Genomic DNA, 20,224 nt, shown 5'->3' on the forward strand with positions numbered 1-20,224 from the left:
ATCCAGCCTGGGAGGAGGATGCCTGCGCAGCACATCTGGCCACCAGTGCGCCTCCTAGGCCCAGGCTACCCTACGCCTGCTCTACACACGGCAGCCACCAGGCCTCTGCACAGCCCAGTTCGCCCTGTGCCAGCACTCCACTCGTACAGGGCTACTATTACCATCCAGCCAGGACAGGTTGTGCAGGAGGTGTGCTCCAGACCTCCAGTGCCACTCATGGCCCAGCGTATCCAGTTCCTGCTCCTCGCACTAGCCCTGAGGTGCGTGTCTCTAGTCTGGCGCCTCCAAAGCCAGCACCATGCACCAGGCCTCCAGTGCGTCAGCCCAGTCTAGTACGTCCTGTTCCCGCTCCTCGCACTAGCCTTGGGGTGCGTGTCTCCAGTCTGGTACCTCCACTACCAGCCCCACGCACCAGGCCTCCAGTGCGTCAGCCCAGTCCAGCTCGTCCTGCTCCTGCTCCTCGCACTAGCCCTGTGGTGCGTGTCCCTAGTCTGGTGCTTCCTAAGCCAGCCCCACGCATCAGGCCTTCAGTGCGCAGTCCCCGTCCAGAGTGTCCGGCGACAGTGCCCCGTCCAGAGTGTCCGGCGACAGTGCCCCGTAGAGAGACGGCCCACAGTCCGGAGCCAGCAGAGACGACCCACAGTCCGGAGCCAAGAGAGACGGCCCACAGTCCGGAGCCGAGAGAGAGGGCCCACAGTCCGGAGCCGAGAGAGACGGCCCACAGTCCGGAGCCGAGAGAGACGGCCCACAGTCCGGAGCCGAGAGAGACGGCCCACAGTCATGAATCGGCACAGCCAGAATCGCCCTCCAGTCCGGAGCTCCCAGAGTCGCCCTTCAGCCCGAGGTCTCCAGCGACGCGCATCAGCCCGAGGTCTCCAACGACGCACATCAGCCCGAGGTCTTCAGCGATGCGCCATAGCCCAGAGACTTCGGGAGGGGTAAAATGTAATAACTATTTAGCGGGGGTGGACAGGTTAGGTTGGGGAGTAAGGCCGGAGCCTGAGCCACCTCCGTAGGAGGAGGTTGGGGAGGGGGGGTGTAGCACAAGAACCGTCGGTGACGGGGGCCACCCTCCCTTCCCTCCCTTTAGTTTGGGATTATTTTTGTTTTAGGTTTATTTTTGTGTTTTTGTTTAAGGTGCATCCGGGGTCTGCACCTTTGGGGGGGGGGGGGGGTTACTGTCACGTCCTGACCAGTATAAGGGGTTATTTGTTATTGTAGTTTGGTCAGTACATGGCAGGGGTGTGTTTGTTTAGAGTGTTTCAGGGTTTGTTGGGCTATGTTCTATGTTACTAGATAAACATAGAAATATACTATGTCTAGTTCTATGTTTAGTTAATGGGGTTGACCTTCAATTGGAAGCAGCTGCTCCTAGTTGCTTCTAATTGAAGGTCCTATTTAAGAGGGGTGTTTTTCTGTGGGATTTTGTGGGTAGTTGTTTCTTGTTTAGCTGTGTGCCTGACAAGACTGTTGTTGTCGTTATTTTTGTATACGTGTGTTTTTGTTTTTGTTTTCCTTCTTTCTGCCGAATTAAAGAAGATGAGAATACACATTCCCGCTGCATTTTGGTCTAATCCCTATGACACCGGTGACAATAACTGACTTGCCTAGTTAAATAAAGGTTAAATAACACATTTCATTAAATAAAAAAGTTACTAAAATACAGATCGCAGCCGCAGTGTAATAACAAAGGGGGGGGGGGGGGTCAATGTAAATAGTGCGGGTGGCCATTTGATTAATTGTTCAGCAGTCTTATGGCTTGGGGTTAGAAGCTGTTAAGGAGCCTTTTGGACATAGACTTGGCGCTCCGGTACCGCTTGCCTTGCGGTAGCAGAGAGAACAGTCTATGACTTGGGTGACTGGAGTCTTTGAAGATTTTTTGGGCCTTCTTCTGACACCGCCTATTATATAGTGATGAACTGGGCCATACGCACTACCCTCTGTAGCACCTTATGATCAGATGCCGAGCAGTTGCCATAGCAGGCGTTGATGCAACCGGTCAGGATACTCCCGATGGTGTAGAACTTTTTGAGGATCTGGAGACCCATGCTAAATCTTTTCAGTCTCCTGAGTGGGAATAGCCGTTGTCGTGCCCTCTTCACGTCTGGCTTGGGGTGTTTGGACCATGATAGTTTGTTGGTGATGTGGACACCAAGGAATTTAAACTCTCAACCCGCTCCACTACAGCCCATCGGTGTGAATGAGGGCACGTTCGGCCCCCCTTTTCCTGTAGTCCATGATCAGCACCTTTGTCTTGCTCACGTTAAGGGAGAGGTTGTTGTCCTGGCACCACCCTGCTAAGTCTCTGACCTCCTCCCTATAGGCTGTCTCATCGTTGTCGGTGATCAGGCCTACCACTGTTGTGTCATCAGCAAACTTAATGATGGTGTTGGAGTCGTGCTTGGCCACGCATATAGACCTAGAGTGTAGGAGATGTTGTAATGTCTATGTTAATAGTTAGCTTAAGTGATTATATGTGTTTATACATAAGTCTCTGCAGTTTGTGTGATTAACTTGTGCGTGTGTGTACTGCGTGCGTTGGTGCATGTGTAGGGCAGTAACGTGATGGAGGACTTGGACCTTAGAGATATGGGAATCACTGACCCTGGACACAGAAAGAAGATCCTCCACGCAGCACGCAGCTTGCCCAAGGTAGTTATCATCAGTCAAGGGAACCACCTGCAACCTTTTACCTGGTTGAGCATTAATCTAAGAACATCAAGGTGTCAAGGTGTGTGCATTGGATTTATCTACGTTTGTGCATAGTATTATCAATCATGATAGGATGACCGGTATTGTAAAGTAGCTTGGATCTTGCTTGTAGCTATGGCAAAAGAGATCCTATGAAAAAGCCCTTTGACATTGGTTATGGTTGGAATATCCTGAAGGGAATTGTGAAATCCTGCTTTTATTTGTATGTATTTTGATCTATTTTCTGCCCCTGTCTGTAGGTGAAGGCCCTGGGGTGTGATGGCAGCACCTCTCTCTCCACCTGGTTGGATGTGCTAGGTCTGCAGGAGTACCTGCCTAACTTCCTGTCTAGCGGCTACCGTACCTTGGATTGTGTGAAGAACCTTTGGGAGTTGGAGATTGTCAACGTGAGGCCACTGTTTTGTTAGTGAATTATAGAGTGCCTCAGGGAGGAGACAGTGCTGTACTGAGCTTAAGGCAAAACAGATTTGAGCTGAATAATTGAGGAGTCCATTCTGTCTGCCTGTTGTGTGCCGGCATGGGTGTCCAACTATGTATTTCATTGGAGGCTGCTGAGGGGAGGACGGCTCATAATAATGGCTGGAACGTAAATGGAATGGCATTAAACACATGGACACCATGTATTTGATACCATTCCACTAATTCCACTCCAGCCATTACCACGAGCCCTGTCCTCCCCAATTATGGCACCACCAACCTTCTGTGGTGTATTTCCATTCATATTTGTTTTGGTCAGTATTAGTGTTCATATGCACACAGCCCTTAGTACAGTCTAGTCACCATTGTGTCCCATCTGTGCCGGTCTCTGTAGGTGTTGAAAATTGGCGTTCTGGGCCACAGGAAGAGGATCATAGCGTCTCTGGCAGAGCGGCCCTATGAGGAGGCCCCGACCAAATCACAGATCTCTCACCGTCTCTCACAGATCAGGGTTAGTTAGAGCCTTGTCACATTTTAACAATAATTCCACCTGTATGACACTACATAACATTCTAATACCTAATTGAAATATGTATTGAGTCACTATTTTGTTTTAAATCTTTCACGCCCACGTCATCAATCTGTATGTGTCAGTTTCAGGACTTGTTGTCCCAGACAGGGACCTCTGCTCTGAGTCAGATGGACCCGTCCACCAGTCGCTCCATGGACATGCTCCTGCCCCTGGGAGAGGCAGGCAGGAGGAGGAGAGCCATGGACCAGGACTGCAGTGTGTCCCTGCGCTCCTACAGCGAGAGACCACGCTCTCACGTTAGTTCTCCTGCCAAAATGATGTCTTTACCTGTAGCTCATAAAGTGACTGAAATATGTGTCTCTGTGGTATGCTTGGGATAATCATGTCATAAAGAGAGGAAGCTGCTGCTGGGGTGATCTGAAACAGAAGCTGTTATGTGTTTAACAGATTATTGGGTCATTCTATGCTTCTATTAAATATATATTTATCAGTCAAAGTGTTACAGCATCTTTGTAGTTTTATTATCCAGTAAAATTTTGTGACAAAATGTTATGCCATAAGCATCCCTGTACACTACAGAATCAATCTATCTCTACTGTATGTGTCTTTCTAGGACAGACAGAGTGACAGACATAGGGAACCCCGTTTGACCCTTCGGCCGCCTAGCCAGTCTGCCACATACGCTACAGTGTCCGCTTGGCATCACCAGCCTGAGAAACTCATCTTAGAGTCCTGTGGGTATGAGGCCAGTGTAAGTCATTATGCCCGCTGAAGAGAAATCACTGACACTTTCAGCTATCCAATATTGATTATTGCTTGATGTATCAGAAATTGATAGTTCAGAGATGATAACCTTTTTTGTTACTTCTTTTCCAGTATTTAGGATCAATGATTATCAGGGATCTACGGGGTATTGAGTCAACTCAAGAAGCTTGTGCCAAAATTAGGGTATGTGATGTCATCGTACTGCAGATCAATATTCAATCACTCTTTTCTAGCACTCCATATTGATATGGAACCCCTTGCCATTTTCTTTCTACTTCTAGAAGTCGAAGGACCATTCAAGAAAGGGTCCTGTTGTCATCCTTTCCATCACCTATAAAGGGGTCAAGTTTATCGACGCAGCCACTAAGGTACTGGGAGCCTGCAGGCAATGAGAGATGCATGATGATGTCAGCAGCATCATTTCCCTACTTCGCTCTCTCATACTGATTCCCCTAAAATAAAGATAGCACTGTTGGTGCCGATGAAGTCTGTTGTTTCTAGTTGATGTTGTTGTTCCTGTTGCTGCTCAGTTCCATCCTGTTCTTCTGTCCTCTCACCAGAACATAGTAGCCGAGCATGAGATCAGGAACATCTCCTGTGCGGCCCAGGACCCTGAGGAACTCTGCACCTTTGCCTACATCACCAAGGACAATACAAGTGGCCACCACTTCTGCCATGTCTTCAGCACTGTGGAAGTGGTGAGGAACAGGATGATGACACCACCCCAAACCCTTCAATCACTCCATACATTATTATCACTCCATAAGACTACAGATGTAGGATCTTAATTTGATAACTTTTTGGTTGTTGAGAATTGTCCTGCACAGCAGGAAGGTTTTAAAATGCTTATAACTTTTGTAATTTCCACTTTAAAATGTCAGACTTGAGTTGCCCTAATGTAAAATGTATCAACCCCTACAAAAAAAAATCCATTAATTATAATAATCCACATAATAATTCACATTTTCTGTTGCTGCAGGATTATTTTCCTGCTGTAACAAACTGGCTCAAATTAAGATTCTACATATGTATGCCAAAATACAATCACCCATTTCCCACCTTAAAATCTTTCTAAAGTACTCTGACTATTATTAATTTAACTATAAATGCCATATAATATCATAAAAAGTTTGATAGGAAAAGGTTTATTGGAATTTGGCAACCTGCTGACAAAACTGCATGCAACTTCATATCTTGATTAATTAAATTGCCTTAATGTCTTGATTAAAGTAATGCACCTGCTGTCATGCAAATAACTTCATATCTTGATTAGTCTCTTTTAAAACCATGTTTCAAAAAGGCCTGGCACACGATACAAAGCTACATCTCGATTGTCTAATTGCATCCTTGATTAACATAGTGCTCCTGCTATGAATGGCATCTCAATGACAAAAATGCAGATTTATTGTAATTACTACCTCATTCAGAGTGCCTCATTCAAAGTAGCTGTCAGTCACTACTGCAACCGTCTGTTCATTCTTTACTCCCTCCCTCGGTACAGACCCAGACCTATGAGATCATCCTGACGCTGGGTCAGGCCTTTGAGGTGGCCTATCAGCTGGCTCTCCAGACCAAAGCCAGGCAGTATGTCCCAGTCCCCCCACCATCTCTGGGGTCAGAGGTCATTGAGACCAAATCCAGCCGGCCCACATCACAGCAATGGAGCAGCATGAGGAGATCAACAGTGAGTACCACACACTGAGCACAAACACAAATCTCACTCGTAGCACAACTTGTGTTTCTGTACGTGCATTATGTGTATATACATACATCTGTATATTCAGTATGTATGTGTAGATGTGTATGCAGAAATATGCACGATCAGATGACTCACAGTGTTCCTTCGGAGTTTAAACCACTGATCACCCTGTTACACACAAAGGAAGACCTGTAGAGCGATGAAAGGGATGAGTCATTATTTTGCTACCAATCTCATCTCCCCAACTCTGAGTCACTCAGATCGGAGTAGAATTTCCTGCAGCCATACAATATAAGAACCATGATGAATGAATAGTCTTATTTTTTTTTGCTTACAGGCAGGATATAATTTCCTATGGGAGTAAAGAGAGAGGGGGGGGGCTGTGTCTCTCTGCTGGTCGCCAGGCCCCTCCTCTGTTTCCATGTATATTGATTGAGAGTGTTACGTAAATGTTTACGTATGCCTCAGGCCATGTATGGATGTATTAACCTTTCAGGCCCCAGAATAATGAACACTCAGTGATCACTGTCACATGATAAAGCTGCACTGTCTGGACCATGTATGCACACTGCTCAACATGTTTATGCATCCACACAAATCACTGTGCTTTATTATCTACTACAAACAGAATATATTATGAGGTACAATATATGAGGTATAATATATGAGGTATAAGATATAGGTATATATAAGGTATAATCAGGGGCGCAACTTTCACTGGGGACGGGGGAGAAATGTCCCCCCCACATTCTGAAATTGCATTTTTGTCCCACCCAGTTTTATCATTGGAATGTGATACAAAACAAGGCAATGGTGTGTTTTAGAACAATACGGATGCTTCCGAGTGGTCGGGTAGGGTGTTTAGAGTGTTTATCCGACTGGATAAAAAACAAACAAAAAAACAACAACATTATGTCCCCCCCACTTCTAAAACCAAAGTTGCACCCCTGGGTATAATATATGAGGTATAACATTTGAGGTATAATACATTAGGTATAATATATGAGGTAATCAGTAAGCAGCATAATGCACAAGTTAGTGGTATTTATGATCGAGTTTCAAGCAGTGGAATTTTAGGAACATCTAAAACACGAGAACAAAATTTGCAGCTGTTAACGTAGACAATGATTTCACAATTGTGAGATGACCTTTCCTTTTTTTACGACGTGATTTAATTCTTGCCAGGTGTGCACTGTTTTTGTCCCATGTACATTATGGCATAAATCACTGTGCAGCTGAATACTGTCAGTGTTGGGGAAGCTACTCTGAAAATATAATTGACCTTGGTACCAATTACTTCACATTGGAAAAAGTTGAGCTGCACTAAAGCTAATTAGTTTACTTAACTAAAGTAACTTTGAAACAGTAGTTGACTACATCCAAACTGCTTTGTGATACATTATCATATCTACATCTGAAATGTCATAGACTACAAATTAAAAGAACAGCTCAGATGTTAACAGAATGTGTAATTTAGTCTATTAAACTCAAACTATGTTTCAAGTAAGAATATTTTATTTTAAGTGAGAACATTTTATTTTAGCAAGAAAAGTAGTGAGTAGTTCCAGTAGTTAGCTACACCGCTACATGACAAAAATATAATTAACTACTGAAACACTACCAATATTTCAATTTAGTTTAACTACCACCAATCTACTGCAAAATGGGGTTAAATTACTAGTTGAACTATATGTAGTTCACTACTCCTAAACACTGCACTGTGTACCCTGTACTGTACTGGCTATGCCTAGATACTGAAGGGAACCTGGCTAGTACAGTCCAGTCTAGTTGGCAGATGAGATAAAGCCCTGCTATGCCAGCTGCTGTCCAGTATAAAACAATGTTTCAGAGTTCAATCTTAACATTATTTGTCTACACCAAATAGGATGTGATAAACAACCTAGATGATTCACTCTTTACAGGATATCTTGCACCGCTATGGTCAGTTCAGTGCCACTATACATGCTCTGTCCTTCTATTTCCCTGTTTAACATTTCTTTGCTCTTCTCTTCCTGATCCTCTTGTTTCCCAGGGTGCCCCTCCGCTAGAATGCCGCTGCTGTTACTGTCACACGTGTACTACCCACCGCCCCTCCTTCCTCCCGCTGCACTCTGTTAGCCCTGGAGTCCAGGTCCTGCTCTCTCCTCCTTTCCACTGTCCTTCATCATCCATCTGCTAACCTACCTGACATACCTCTAACTCTCTCTCTCTTGTCATTCCATGTCCATCTTTTGTTTTTTTCCAGGCACTTCATGTAGCTACAGAATATTTGCCCTTTTGATTTGACTTAGCCTACACTGAATTTCTGTCACATTCTCTATTTTTTCATAGTCATTCCATTTGAGCTTTTTTAAGATAAGCAGTCCTTTCTCATGAATTGTTTCCTGAGGATAATTAGGCTATAGCTTAGCTTTGACTTAACCAGCTACAAATGATTTATGGCTTAACAGTTGTGCTGCTAATGATCTAGTGTTTTAATTGCATAGCTGTATGATAAGTACAAATAGCAAGATGCTTGAGGTGGCCTATTTAGTCTTAATCCTGCAATATTACTCAGCTTTTGGATTCAGATTAATCTTATATTGGACAGCTATAATTTATATACAGTACCAGTCAAAAGTTTTGACAAGCCCACTCATTAAAGGATTTTTCATAGTTTTTTTTACTGTTTTCTACATTGGAAAATAATAGTGAAGACATCAGAACAATCAAATAACACATATGGAATCATGTAGTAACCCAAAAAGTGTTAAACAAATCAAAATATATATATATATTTTTAATTCTTCAAGGTAGCCACCCTTTGCCTTGATGACAGCTTTGCACACTCTTGGCATTCTCTCAACCAGATTCACCTGGAATGCTTTTCCAACAGCGCAAACCAGATGGGATGGCGTATCGCTGCAGAATGCTGTGGTAGCCATGCTGGTTAAGTGTGTCATCAGCAAAGCACCCCCATACCATCACACCTCCTCCACAAAGGCACGACGGTTGGATCCAAAAATCTCAAATTTGGACTTATCAGACCAGAGGACAGATTTCCACCGGTCTAATGTCCATTGCTAGTGTTTCTTGGCTGAAGAAAGTCTCTTCTTCTTATTGGTGTCCTTTAGTAATGGTTTCTTTGCAGCAATTCAACCATGAATGCCTGATTCACACAGTCTCCTCTAAACAGTTGATGTTGAGATGTGTCTGTTACTTGAACTCTGTGAAGCATTTATTTGGGCTGCAATCTGAGGTGCAGTTAACTCTAATGAACTTATCATCTGCAGCAGAGGTAACTCTGAGTCTTCCTTTCCTGTGGAGGTCCTCATTTTCACTTAATTTGAAGCCCAGACTAAGAGACAGATGGGAATGTGTGTGGTCTGTTAGGTCTCCAGCAGCCTGTTTCTCCAACAGTTTCATCATAGCGCTTGATGGTTTTTGCGACTGCACTTGAAGAATATTTCAAAGTTCTTGAAATTTCCCGGATTGACTGACCTTCATGTCTTAAATTCATGATGGACTGTCGTTTCTCTTCGCTTACTTGAGCTGTTCTTGCCATAATATGGACTTCGTCTTATACCAAATAGGGCTCTCTTCTGTATACCACCCCTACCTTGTCACAACACAACTAATTGTCTCAAACACATTAAGAAGGAAATATATTCCACAAATTAATTTTTAACAAGGGACACCTGTTAATTGAAATGCATTCCAGGTGACTACCTCATGAAGCTGGTTGAGAAAATCCCAAGAGTGCGCAAAGGCAAAGGGTGGCTACTTTGAAGAATCTCAAATATAAAATATATTTTGATTTAACACTTTTTTGGTTACTACATGATTCCATATGTGCTATTTCATAGTTTTGATGTATTCACTATTGTTCTACAATGTAGAAAATAGTACAAATAAAGAAAAACCCTTGAATGAGTAGGTTTGTCCAAACTTTTGACTGGTACTGAATATGAAGACAGTAGTATATTTCAGTTTTGCATTGCCACAATGTACTTTATTTGGGGTTTATCAGTGGTATTTAGTGTAATCAGACATACAGGACTACTAATTGAAGTACATTTTTTATAAGGAAAAGCTATAACATATGATGTTTATCCTGGTAGTGATCAGTGTTGATTTCTGGCTGTTCATGTGTTAACAGAGACACTTTATTTTCTTGGTGAACCTATTGTTTAAGAGCGCATGTTTGAATCCTTACGGTGTTTTCACATTTTCACTTAATTTGAAGCCCAGACTAAGAGACAGATGGGAATGTGTGTGGTCTGTTAGGTCTCCAGCAGCCTGTTTTGTTATCAGACATCTATATGTTGTGGATTGAGCCCTGGTGTCTGTGATTCTAGCATCACTGGACTGTGCCTTTAATCCACTTGCACATGTGCTGAGGACTTGAGTGTGCAACTCTCATCCCCCCTCCCCTCCCCCGGCAGATTGACCCTCTGGAGATGGATGCAGACATGCAGTCCCTGGGCAGCACCACCTGGCTCTTCAACCAGAGAGACTCCAACAAGCGCCCTGTCAGCACCAAGTACGAGACCACCATATTCTGAGACTGGATCCCCTACCCCATCCCCACCTCGCACTAGCACCCAGTTTGACCCCTAACCTCTACCGCCCTCTCTCTCTCTCTCTCACGAGCCCTGTGCCTTCTCACTGTGATGGTAGCATTCCTCAGGGCTGCCCCCTCTCCTTTGCCCTGCCCTACACAAACCTCACCCTGCTCTGACATCACACATCCCTGCAGCTCTCTCCTGTTCCTCACCCCTTGGCAGCCCCTGCTCCTCCTGACACTGCTGCAGCCACTGATGGAACCCCTTGACTTGTGGATGGACCTGAACTGAACCTACAACGGCCCTGCTCTCTCAACCGATCTGCCTCCTCCTCCTCCCAACTACTTGCATTTGCATCCACCCCCTATTAGGTTTATCATCATTGAAGACATTGTGGATTTTTGTTCTCTTCCTGTCATGCCATTATTTTCCAAGTGACTCCCTTCAGTCAAAACAAGCATGACTTTTTTTTCTGTTGAGCTACCTGTTGCATTTTTACCTGATAGTAACATGATAAGCATTGGCTGTACTGCCAATGTGAACAACAAAAGAACAAACCTTCATAAGTACCTCTTTTTATCTAACGCCAAAGGAGTACTACTCTTGTGATATTATCAACTTACCGTTTTGGTCCCATATAGAGTGGAACAAAGAACATTATCATGTCCCAAACAACCTCCTCAGTCATAAACAATAGTTTATCCCCTTCCCAAAAGGATTAACAATTTTGTCTTTTTAATGCCATGTTTATTTTTGTATTTCACTTGTTTTTCGCTAAAGGCAAGTTAAATATTTTTCTTTCCCTATCTGTAGCTTGTCCTGTCTTGCCAGGCATCTACCACTGTGAGGCGCTGTGAGGAGACACATCACCTGGGATGCATGAAGGACAAAAAATCTATAAGAAAAAAAAAAAAAACTTTTTTCTACGCATTTTTTTTTATCATACATTGATGGATCATCAAGGAATTTCCTTTCCATTTAAAATGGATCAAGAACTGAACCTCAATTTCCTGTGTGCTCTTCTTGTACACAAATGGGAGGACAACTTCGTCATCAATCTGCCAAGATCAGTAGCCTTAATTACTTCAATCTGGCCATGTATCAGTTTATCTAAATGTAATCAACTGAGCATCCCTTGCCACCATCACACACTCTCCACACCTGCTGACTGCTCCATGCGTCTTCCATGGTTAAAAAGACTAACAGCACTTTTGAGTTGACAACACATGAACGCTTTGGCTGAGCTGCAATGAAGTTGTTGTAATGGTACAGGTTTGTCCAGATAATAATGTCTATAATGCTATGTAGCTTCACAGTGTGCATGGTGCCTCACCAGTCATTTTATTACCAAGAGAGACAATCATCAGAGACTGTCTGGCTCATCAGAGAACACTGTGTTAAAACATGGCACTATCCCTTAAAAACAAATATTGTTTTAAAATGGATATGGTTGGTTTCTTTAATAAGATATGCTTTTAAAAAGACCAGGGCATCCTGAAATATATTTAGTGAAAGAAACCAAGGGAAGCAAGACCACAATCTATCGGCGTAGTAAATAATTTAAGTGCAAATGTATGAGAAATTACCAAAACACCATGGTCATGAAGGCCACGTTTTGGGTATGTCCAAGGAATTTGCCAATTCATGGTGAAGGATACAAAATATTCCCATTGTTTTAATTTTAGACAATTTATGAGGCAAGGCACATTGGTGTTGCTGGACTCCTTATGTTGCATCATATCAAGATTACGTGGGTTGTAATCCATGCCATGGCACATAGGTTCAGCATGAGGTACAGTATGTTTAAACAAATTAGTCACAAAAAAATTAGCGACAGTGCCAAAGATTCAGGCTTACTCATGGAACTTTACATTTGAGGGATCAAAATGTAATTAGATATGCTTTCATTGTGCAAATAGTTTTTGGTTGAAAATATCTGTGAAACTGCATTCTTGTTTTTCCTTTCACAGGGATTTATACCGCAGGTCTAGTTATCTATATATACAAAATATGTGGACACCCCTTATAATTAGTGGATTCAGCTATTTCAGCCACACCCGTTGCTAACAGGTGTATAAAATTGAGCATACAGCCATACACTCTCCATAGACAAACATTGGCAGTAGAATGGCCTTACTAAAGAGGTCAGTGACTTTCAATGTGGCACCATCAACAACAAGTCAGTTCGTCAAATTTCTGCCCTGCTAGAGCTTCCCCGGTCAACTGTAAGTGTTGTTATTGTGAAGTGGACACGTCTAGGAGCAACAACGGCTCAGCCGTGAGGTGGTAGGCCACACAAGCTCACAGAACGGGACCACCGAGTGCTGAAACGCGTAGCACGTAAAAATCGTCTGTCCTCGGTTGCAACACTCACTACTGACTTCCAAACTGCCTATGGAAGCAACGTCAGCACAATAACTGTTCGTCAGGAGCTTCACGAAATGGGTTTCCATGGCCGAGCAGCCACGCACAAGCCTAAGATCACCATGCACAATGCCAAGCGTTGGCTGGAGTGGTGTAAAGTTTGTCGCCATTGGACTCTGGAGCAGTGGAAACACATTCTCTGGAGTGATGAATCACGCTTCACCATCTGGCAGTCCGACAAACTAATCTGGGTTTGGCGGATGCCAGGAGAACAATACCTGCCCGAATGCATAGTGCCAATTGTCAAGTTTGGTGGAGGAGGAATAATGGTCTGGGGCTGTTTTTTATAGACGGTCCCTTCCTGTTTCAGCATGACAATGCCCCTGTTCACAAAGCGAGGTCCATACAGAAATGGTTTGTCGGTGTGGAAGAACTTGACTGGACTGCACAGAGTCCTGACCTCAACCCCATCGAACACCTTTGGGATGAATTGGAACAGCGACTGCGAGCCAGGCCTAATCAGACAAAATCAGTGCCCAACCTCACCAATGCTCTTGTGGCTGAATGGTCCCCACAGCAATGTTCTAACATCTAGTGGAAATCTTTCCCAGAAGAGTGGAGGCTGTTATAGCAGCAAAGAGGGGACCAAATCCATATTAATGCCCACGATTTTGGAAAGAGATGTTTAACAAGGTGTCCATATACTTTTGGTCATGTAGTGTGTCTGTTGACTCTATCTGTTTGTGTTTTGCTCAACCTATTCTGTGTGCTGTGTAATCCTTGTGTTTGTGTCCTCATGGGAAGATGGCTTGTTCTGTCTCTAGCTGCTGTCCTCATTCTGTGTCCCCTGCTGCAGGAGATGTTATGTTTAGCCTCTCTCCAAACGACACCTGGTTAATACAGGATGGCTGACTGGAGAATGACTGTTAAGACATGCTAGTCTCTGTGCAGTACTGTAGCTGTGTCTCATCGTCACTCTGTCCTGTTCCGACTGTTACTGTACTGATGCATGTGGCAGTATTTGCGTTTGGTCCTCTGATGGCCCATTGAGGTGTACGTACGTAGCAGTGTCTGTTTTGTTTTATCTTATAATTTGCTGTTTTGTTTTACTTTTTTCTTCGTTTCACAAATATAGCACCTCATCTCATTTACATTGTCCAGCATTGTCATTTCTCTTGCACTAAGTATGTTCCTCGCTGTTATGTGTTGAAATCATGAAAATACATTTAACCTGTTTTGGTTTGATACATATAAAAGCCTTACTTTTTTAAAGAGCAGAGGCTATATCAAGCAGACACAATTGTGGTGGCATGATTTGGCTGTGCATGCTTCTGTTTTTTAACGTCAGTGTTTTCCTTGTGTAGCTCACTCCAGCGTTCAAGTTTCCGGACACCAAGCTATGAGTTGAAGTGGAGCAGCCAATGTGAGCGTCTGCGTGTGTGTAGACTAGAGCCAGAGAGACCAACAGGGATACATTCAGCGGGTCTATGAGGGACTGTTTGATAAGGTCTGCTGCCTTCTACCACCTCTCCTGAATACCAAGTAACAGAGAAATGATAACCTTACACTAGCTGTCTGTCCACTGGGTAAGCAGGGCCTGTCTCCTATCTTGAGAAGGTCAGTCTGAAAGGTCAAATATCCTCCCTGGCCTCACACTGACTGTCTTTACCTCCACATCTGACTTCATGTAGGTACAGTAATATACAGAATATAGACAATTAATGATGGGCCATTAATGACAATTTTTATTGATTCAGGTATATTTGAGATTATCATTTTGTTACTACCAGGATCAAGAAGAGAGAACAAGAGTACGTGAATCAAATTTAGAACTACTGTACCAGCATAATAATGCTATGCCCATGTATTTGTGGGCAAAGTATAGTTTGTCAATGATAATGTGATAATGTTTAAAAATGTAAAGCAATATATACCTGAAATTAAATAGTACAATGGAACATCTCATTCTTAAGGTATTTGATTGTGTCTTAGGGCATCTTACTTGCATGGGAGTTTGAAGTAGCTGCCAGACAATATATTCTATGAGAGCTAATTGCATCTCTTTGTCACTAAGACAAGCCCAGGGACTGGCAGAGGAGATAGATGTATGCATGCAAAAGTCATACTCCCTCACTAGCAAAGACATTTGGAACAAAACATGTGATGGAAATAAACTTATGCATTTTTTAAAAACACTATTTTGATATGGCTAACTGATGTAGTAAGAGGATGAAATATATTATTCAATGGAAGGACAACTATTTTAAATTAGGAAGAAAATGTAACTTACAAACTCTTTACACTTGTAAAAACTGGAAGCTTCTACACATGTAGCTTCTACAGGCTGCAGTATCTGTATTTAGTGGGAGATCTTAGCATGGTATTGTTGGTTTAAATCACTTACCAGTAAGTAAATAGTATAAAAAGGGATGAACACCAGTAGATGCTATGATCCTCAAAGACTGACATACCACAGTATGTAGTGAATTTCAGAACAGTTGATGCACTAGGCCAGGGATGGGCAACTTTGATAGGGGTGGGGTCACAACAGAGGTATCATGCCCATAGGGAGCACAGGAGAATGTGCCCTTTCAGATGTGTCCTGTTAAAAACATATATTTTTTTAAATAAGTCATTTTTTTCTGTAATACTACTAGCCACTTAGCAACTTCATGAAGTTGGCTTTGGCTAGCCTAATCTCCCAACCTCATAACTATTTACCAAGAAGCCATTTGAGGCTATTAATCAAGGTAGAGCAGCTGGCTTGTCTATCTTAGCTGGAATGTCTGCTGGAAAAGTTGGGAGATTTTAGAAAAGCAAGCAATAACTATGAGCTCTATTCAATCAGATCCGCTTTAGCCAACATCCGCATAGCGGTTGTTTTGGCGGTGCCGGAGGTGGAACTGCGGTGGAGCTGTCATTATACCTAAAGCGGACATTGCCATTGGCTACACAGAGTCGCATTAGGAGAAATCCAGCAGCCAGCAATCCCATGCAGCCATGTTTCCAAGTTCGAAAACTGGAATGTGAGATGTAATCTACACCTTGATTAGGATGATATAAATCCTAATTTTCAATTTGAGTTACTTCTAATGCGAGTGGGGGCGGGTGTGCCTTTGTGACAATGATCACAAGCACAGCTGTCACCGATTTTAATGTCTCCAACGCAATTACAACTCCAAAGCGTCCGCTATGAGGGCGTCTGCTATTGCCGGTTAATGCTTGATCTGATTGAATCTAGGCCTAAATGTACTGAATAAGACTTATTTTCAATCCTTTACCCAGATTTGAGCAGAGATGCAGAGAAGAATATTTGTCTTTTTTTTTATGTAAGAACCGGAGGATACAGACAGCTCAAGAGGTATGCTTAGCTATGCAGAAAAAATATATACATATCTTTTTTTACATAGAATTAAGCATCATGTTTATGGTTCTAGATTGCAGGAAGAAGCTGTTTCAGGTGTTTGAAAAATGCAAAATTCTTCAACTTATTCTCCACCTCCCAGCGACCCCCACATACTTTGTGCCCCCTCAGATTTTGGGAGTGCATGACTCCCCTGGACTACAGGTTGCCCATCTCTGCATTAGGCTAAGACCTCCATTGATAAAGTGTGATTATAATATTATAATGTTTAACTCTGTAATGAGATGGCATGCTGAATTCCATCAGGCTGGGTGGCACCTAAATTATTTGTTAAGGGCAGTGATAGCCTAATAATTTACTATAGAATATTATTGACCAAGATCATATGGCCTTATACTCACACTTTTATACTTCAGAAGTTCTTTATAAGACATGTAAGTGTATGTACAGTGTATAATGGTTTATGTACACAGTACCCGTCAAAAGTTTGGACACACCTACTCATTCAAAGGTTTTTCTTTATTTTTACTATTTTCCACATTGTAGAATAATAGTGAAGACATCAAAACTATGAAATAACAGAAAAGGAGTCATGTAGAAACCAAACAAAGTTTCCTTGATGACAGCGTTTCACACTCTTGGCATTCTCCCAACCAGCTTCACCTGGAATGCTTTTCTAACAGTCTTGAAGGAGTTCCCAAATATGCTGAGCACTTGTTGGCTGCTTTTCCTTCACTTTGCGGTCCAACTCATCCCAAACCATCTCAATTGGGTTGAGGTCGGTTGATTGTGGAGGCCAGGGTCATCTGATGCAGCACTCCATCACTCTCCCTCTTGGTCAAATTGCCTTTACACAGCCTGGAGGTGTGTTGGGTCATTGTCCTGTTGAAAAACAAATGATAGTCCCACTAAGCGCAAACCAGATGGGATGGCATATCACTGCAGAATGCTGTGGTAGCCATGCTGGTTAAGTGTGCCTTGAATTCTAAATAAATCACTGGCAGTGTCACCAGCAAACCACCCACACACCTCCTCCTCCATGCTTCACGTGGGAACCACACAAGTGGAGATCATCCGTTCACCTACTCTGTGTCTCACAAAGACATGGCGGTTGGAACCAAAAATCTCAAATTTGGACTCATCAGATCAAAGGACAGATTTCCACTGGTCTAATGTCCATTGCTTGTGTTTCTTGGCCCAAGCAAGTCACTTATTCTTATTGGTGTCCTTTAGTAGTGGTTTCTTTGCAGCAATTCGACCATGAAGGCCTGATTCACCCAGTCTCGTCTGAACAGTTGATGTTGAGATGTGTCTGTTTATTGAACTCTGTAAAGCATTTATTTGGGCTGCAATTTCTGAGGTTGGTAACTCTAATGCACTTATCCTCTGCAGCAGAGGAAACGCTGAGTCTTCCTTTCATGACAGCCAGTTTCATCATATTGCTTGATGGTTTTTGTGACTGCACTTGAAATTTCAAAGATTTTGAAATTTCCCGCATTGACTGACCTTCATGTCTTATTAAAGTAATAATGGACTATCGTTTTTTTGCTTATTTTAGCTGTTCTTGCCATAATATGGACTTCGCCTTTTACCAAATTGGGCTATCTTCTGTATACCACAAAGGGAAAGGGTGGCTACTATGAAGAATCTCAAATATAAAATATATTTTGATTTGTTTAACAATTTTTTGGTTACTACATGATTCCATGTGTGTTATTTCATAGCTTTGATATCTTCACTATTATTCTACAATGTAGAAAATAGTACAAATAACTCTGGAATGAGTAGGCGTGTCCAAACTTTTGACTGGTACTGTAGGTATATTGATTTGTCATTTATGTTGTGAGTAGTATATTGTGCTTAGGGTTACTTACCACTTTAGGTAACCCTTTCCCTTTCACTTACTAAGAAAAACAAACTCCACAATCCTTAGTCTTTCCTTTTGAACATGTTTTTCTCATTACTTAAAACCAAACAATTAAATGATAACTGAATTGTCTCCTCTTCATGAACTTGTTTGAAATAAAAATCATATCGAAACAATGGAGGGAAAATAATTTTTTTTCATAATTTTTTTTCTTCATATACTGAACAAATATATTAATGCAACATGCAACAATTTATATGATTTTACAGATCATATAAAGATATCAGTCAATTAAAATAAACTCATTAGGCCCTAATCTATGGATTTCACATGACTGGGAATACAGATCTGCATCCGTTGGTTACAGATACCTTTACAAAAATGAAAGGGCATGGATAATAACAACAAAAAAGTCAGTATCTAGTGTAACCACCATTTGTCTCATGCAGCACAGCACATCTCCTTCACATAGAGTTGATTAGGCTGTTGATTGTGGCCTATGGAATGTTGTCCCACTCCTCTTCAATGGCTGTGCGAAGTTGCTGGATATTGGCGGAAACTGTAACACGCTGCCATACACGTTGATCCAGAGCATCCCAAACATGCTCAATGGGTGTCATGTCTGAGTATGCAGGCCATAGAAGAACTGTGACATTTTCAGCTTCCAGGAATTGTGGTCAGATCCTTGCGACATGGGGCAGTGCATTATCATGCTGAAACATGAGGTGATGGCGGTGGATGAATGGCACGACAATGGGCCTATGGATCTCGTCACGGTATCTCTGTGCATTCAAATTGCCATTGATAAAATGCAATCGTGTTCGATGTCCGTAGCTTATGCCTGTCCATACTACTGCCACCATGGGGCACTCTGTTCACAGCGTTGACATCAGCAAACTGCTCGCCCACATAACGCCATACACATACGTGGTCTGCAGTTGTGAGGCCAGAAGGACGTACTGCCAAATTCTCTAAAACAACGTTAGAAGCGGCTTATGGTAGAGAAATGAACGTGAAACTCTCTGGCAACAGCTCTGGTGGACATTCCTGCAACCAGCATGCCAATTACACACTCCCTCAAAATTTGAGACATCTGTGGCATTGAGTTGTCCCCAGCATAAGATAAACCTGTGTAATGATCGTGCTGTTTAATCAACTTCTTGATATGCCACACCTATCAGGTGCATAGATTATCTTGGCAAAGGAGAAATGCTCACTAACAGGGATGTAGACAAATTTGTGGCCACAATTTGAGAGAAATAAGCTTCTTGTGCTTATGGAAAACATCTGGGATCTTTTATTTCATTCTATGAAACATGGGAACAACACTTTACATGTTGCGTTTATATTTTTGTTCAGTTGGTCAGAATGCATAAAAAATGTCACGCAATAATCCCCCAACAAATTTCACACATTATGTAATGTACAGTTCCAAAATATTAAAATATAGATGTATTTTAAATAGTTAAAGTGCAGACATATCTTTGGTAAGTGCTTTAAATTATACAGTACATACCATTCAATAAACCTACTGTACACAACAATCTCTAGCTAATGCACATATAATACATTCCAGCTGACATGCATGCAAACTCTAGATATTAGTAAAATGATTACCACAAGGGTTGCCACAACAAATATTATGTGTCCTGGGGAAAATGTATTCTAGTATGATTATATGAATATTCTACTTATCTGATGGCCTGTTTTTGGTTTAACAAACGTTACTAATGTATTTATATTCTAAAATCTAAATATACAGTATAAACACTCTACATCAGGGTTCGTCAACTAGGTTTGGCCTTTGGCCCAATTTTTCTCTGAGCTAATAGTCAGCGGGCCAGAACATAATTAGTATATAATATTAGCACAATTAATTGGCCTACACTACAAATTGAACAATATTTTTAACACATCTGATTAGTACATAATACATTCTGTGACAATAACAATCATTTTG

General features: G+C 42.3%; 1 protein-coding gene across 8 annotated transcripts in view; it reads left to right on the forward strand.

The window, feature by feature from the left end:
* anks1ab (ankyrin repeat and sterile alpha motif domain containing 1Ab) overlaps window positions 1–14,998 on the forward strand; it is a 37,785-nt gene extending 22,787 nt beyond the window's left edge. For 2 of the 8 annotated variants that reach the window (XM_029775019.1, XM_029775020.1), the window contains 11 exons: window positions 2,554–2,652; window positions 2,952–3,098; window positions 3,524–3,640; window positions 3,784–3,957; window positions 4,275–4,412; window positions 4,538–4,609; window positions 4,708–4,794; window positions 4,987–5,124; window positions 5,928–6,110; window positions 10,550–10,647; window positions 14,398–14,998. In XM_029775019.1, the coding sequence (XP_029630879.1) occupies window positions 2,554–2,652; window positions 2,952–3,098; window positions 3,524–3,640; window positions 3,784–3,957; window positions 4,275–4,412; window positions 4,538–4,609; window positions 4,708–4,794; window positions 4,987–5,124; window positions 5,928–6,110; window positions 10,550–10,647; window positions 14,398–14,524 (1,380 nt within the window). In that variant the 3' untranslated portion in view covers window positions 14,525–14,998. Of the gene's footprint in view, window positions 1–2,553; window positions 2,653–2,951; window positions 3,099–3,523; window positions 3,641–3,783; window positions 3,958–4,274; window positions 4,413–4,537; window positions 4,610–4,707; window positions 4,795–4,986; window positions 5,125–5,927; window positions 6,111–8,157; window positions 8,257–10,549; window positions 12,497–14,397 lie in introns of those variants that run through there. The other 6 variants (XM_029775022.1, XM_029775023.1, XM_029775024.1 and 3 more) reach the window with 6 other exon arrangements.
* The last annotated feature ends 5,226 nt before the right edge of the window (window positions 14,999–20,224 follow it).

Source organism: Salmo trutta, chromosome 14 (genome assembly GCF_901001165.1).
Source record: "Salmo trutta chromosome 14, fSalTru1.1, whole genome shotgun sequence".
NCBI classification, from domain to species: Eukaryota; Metazoa; Chordata; class Actinopteri; order Salmoniformes; family Salmonidae; genus Salmo; species Salmo trutta.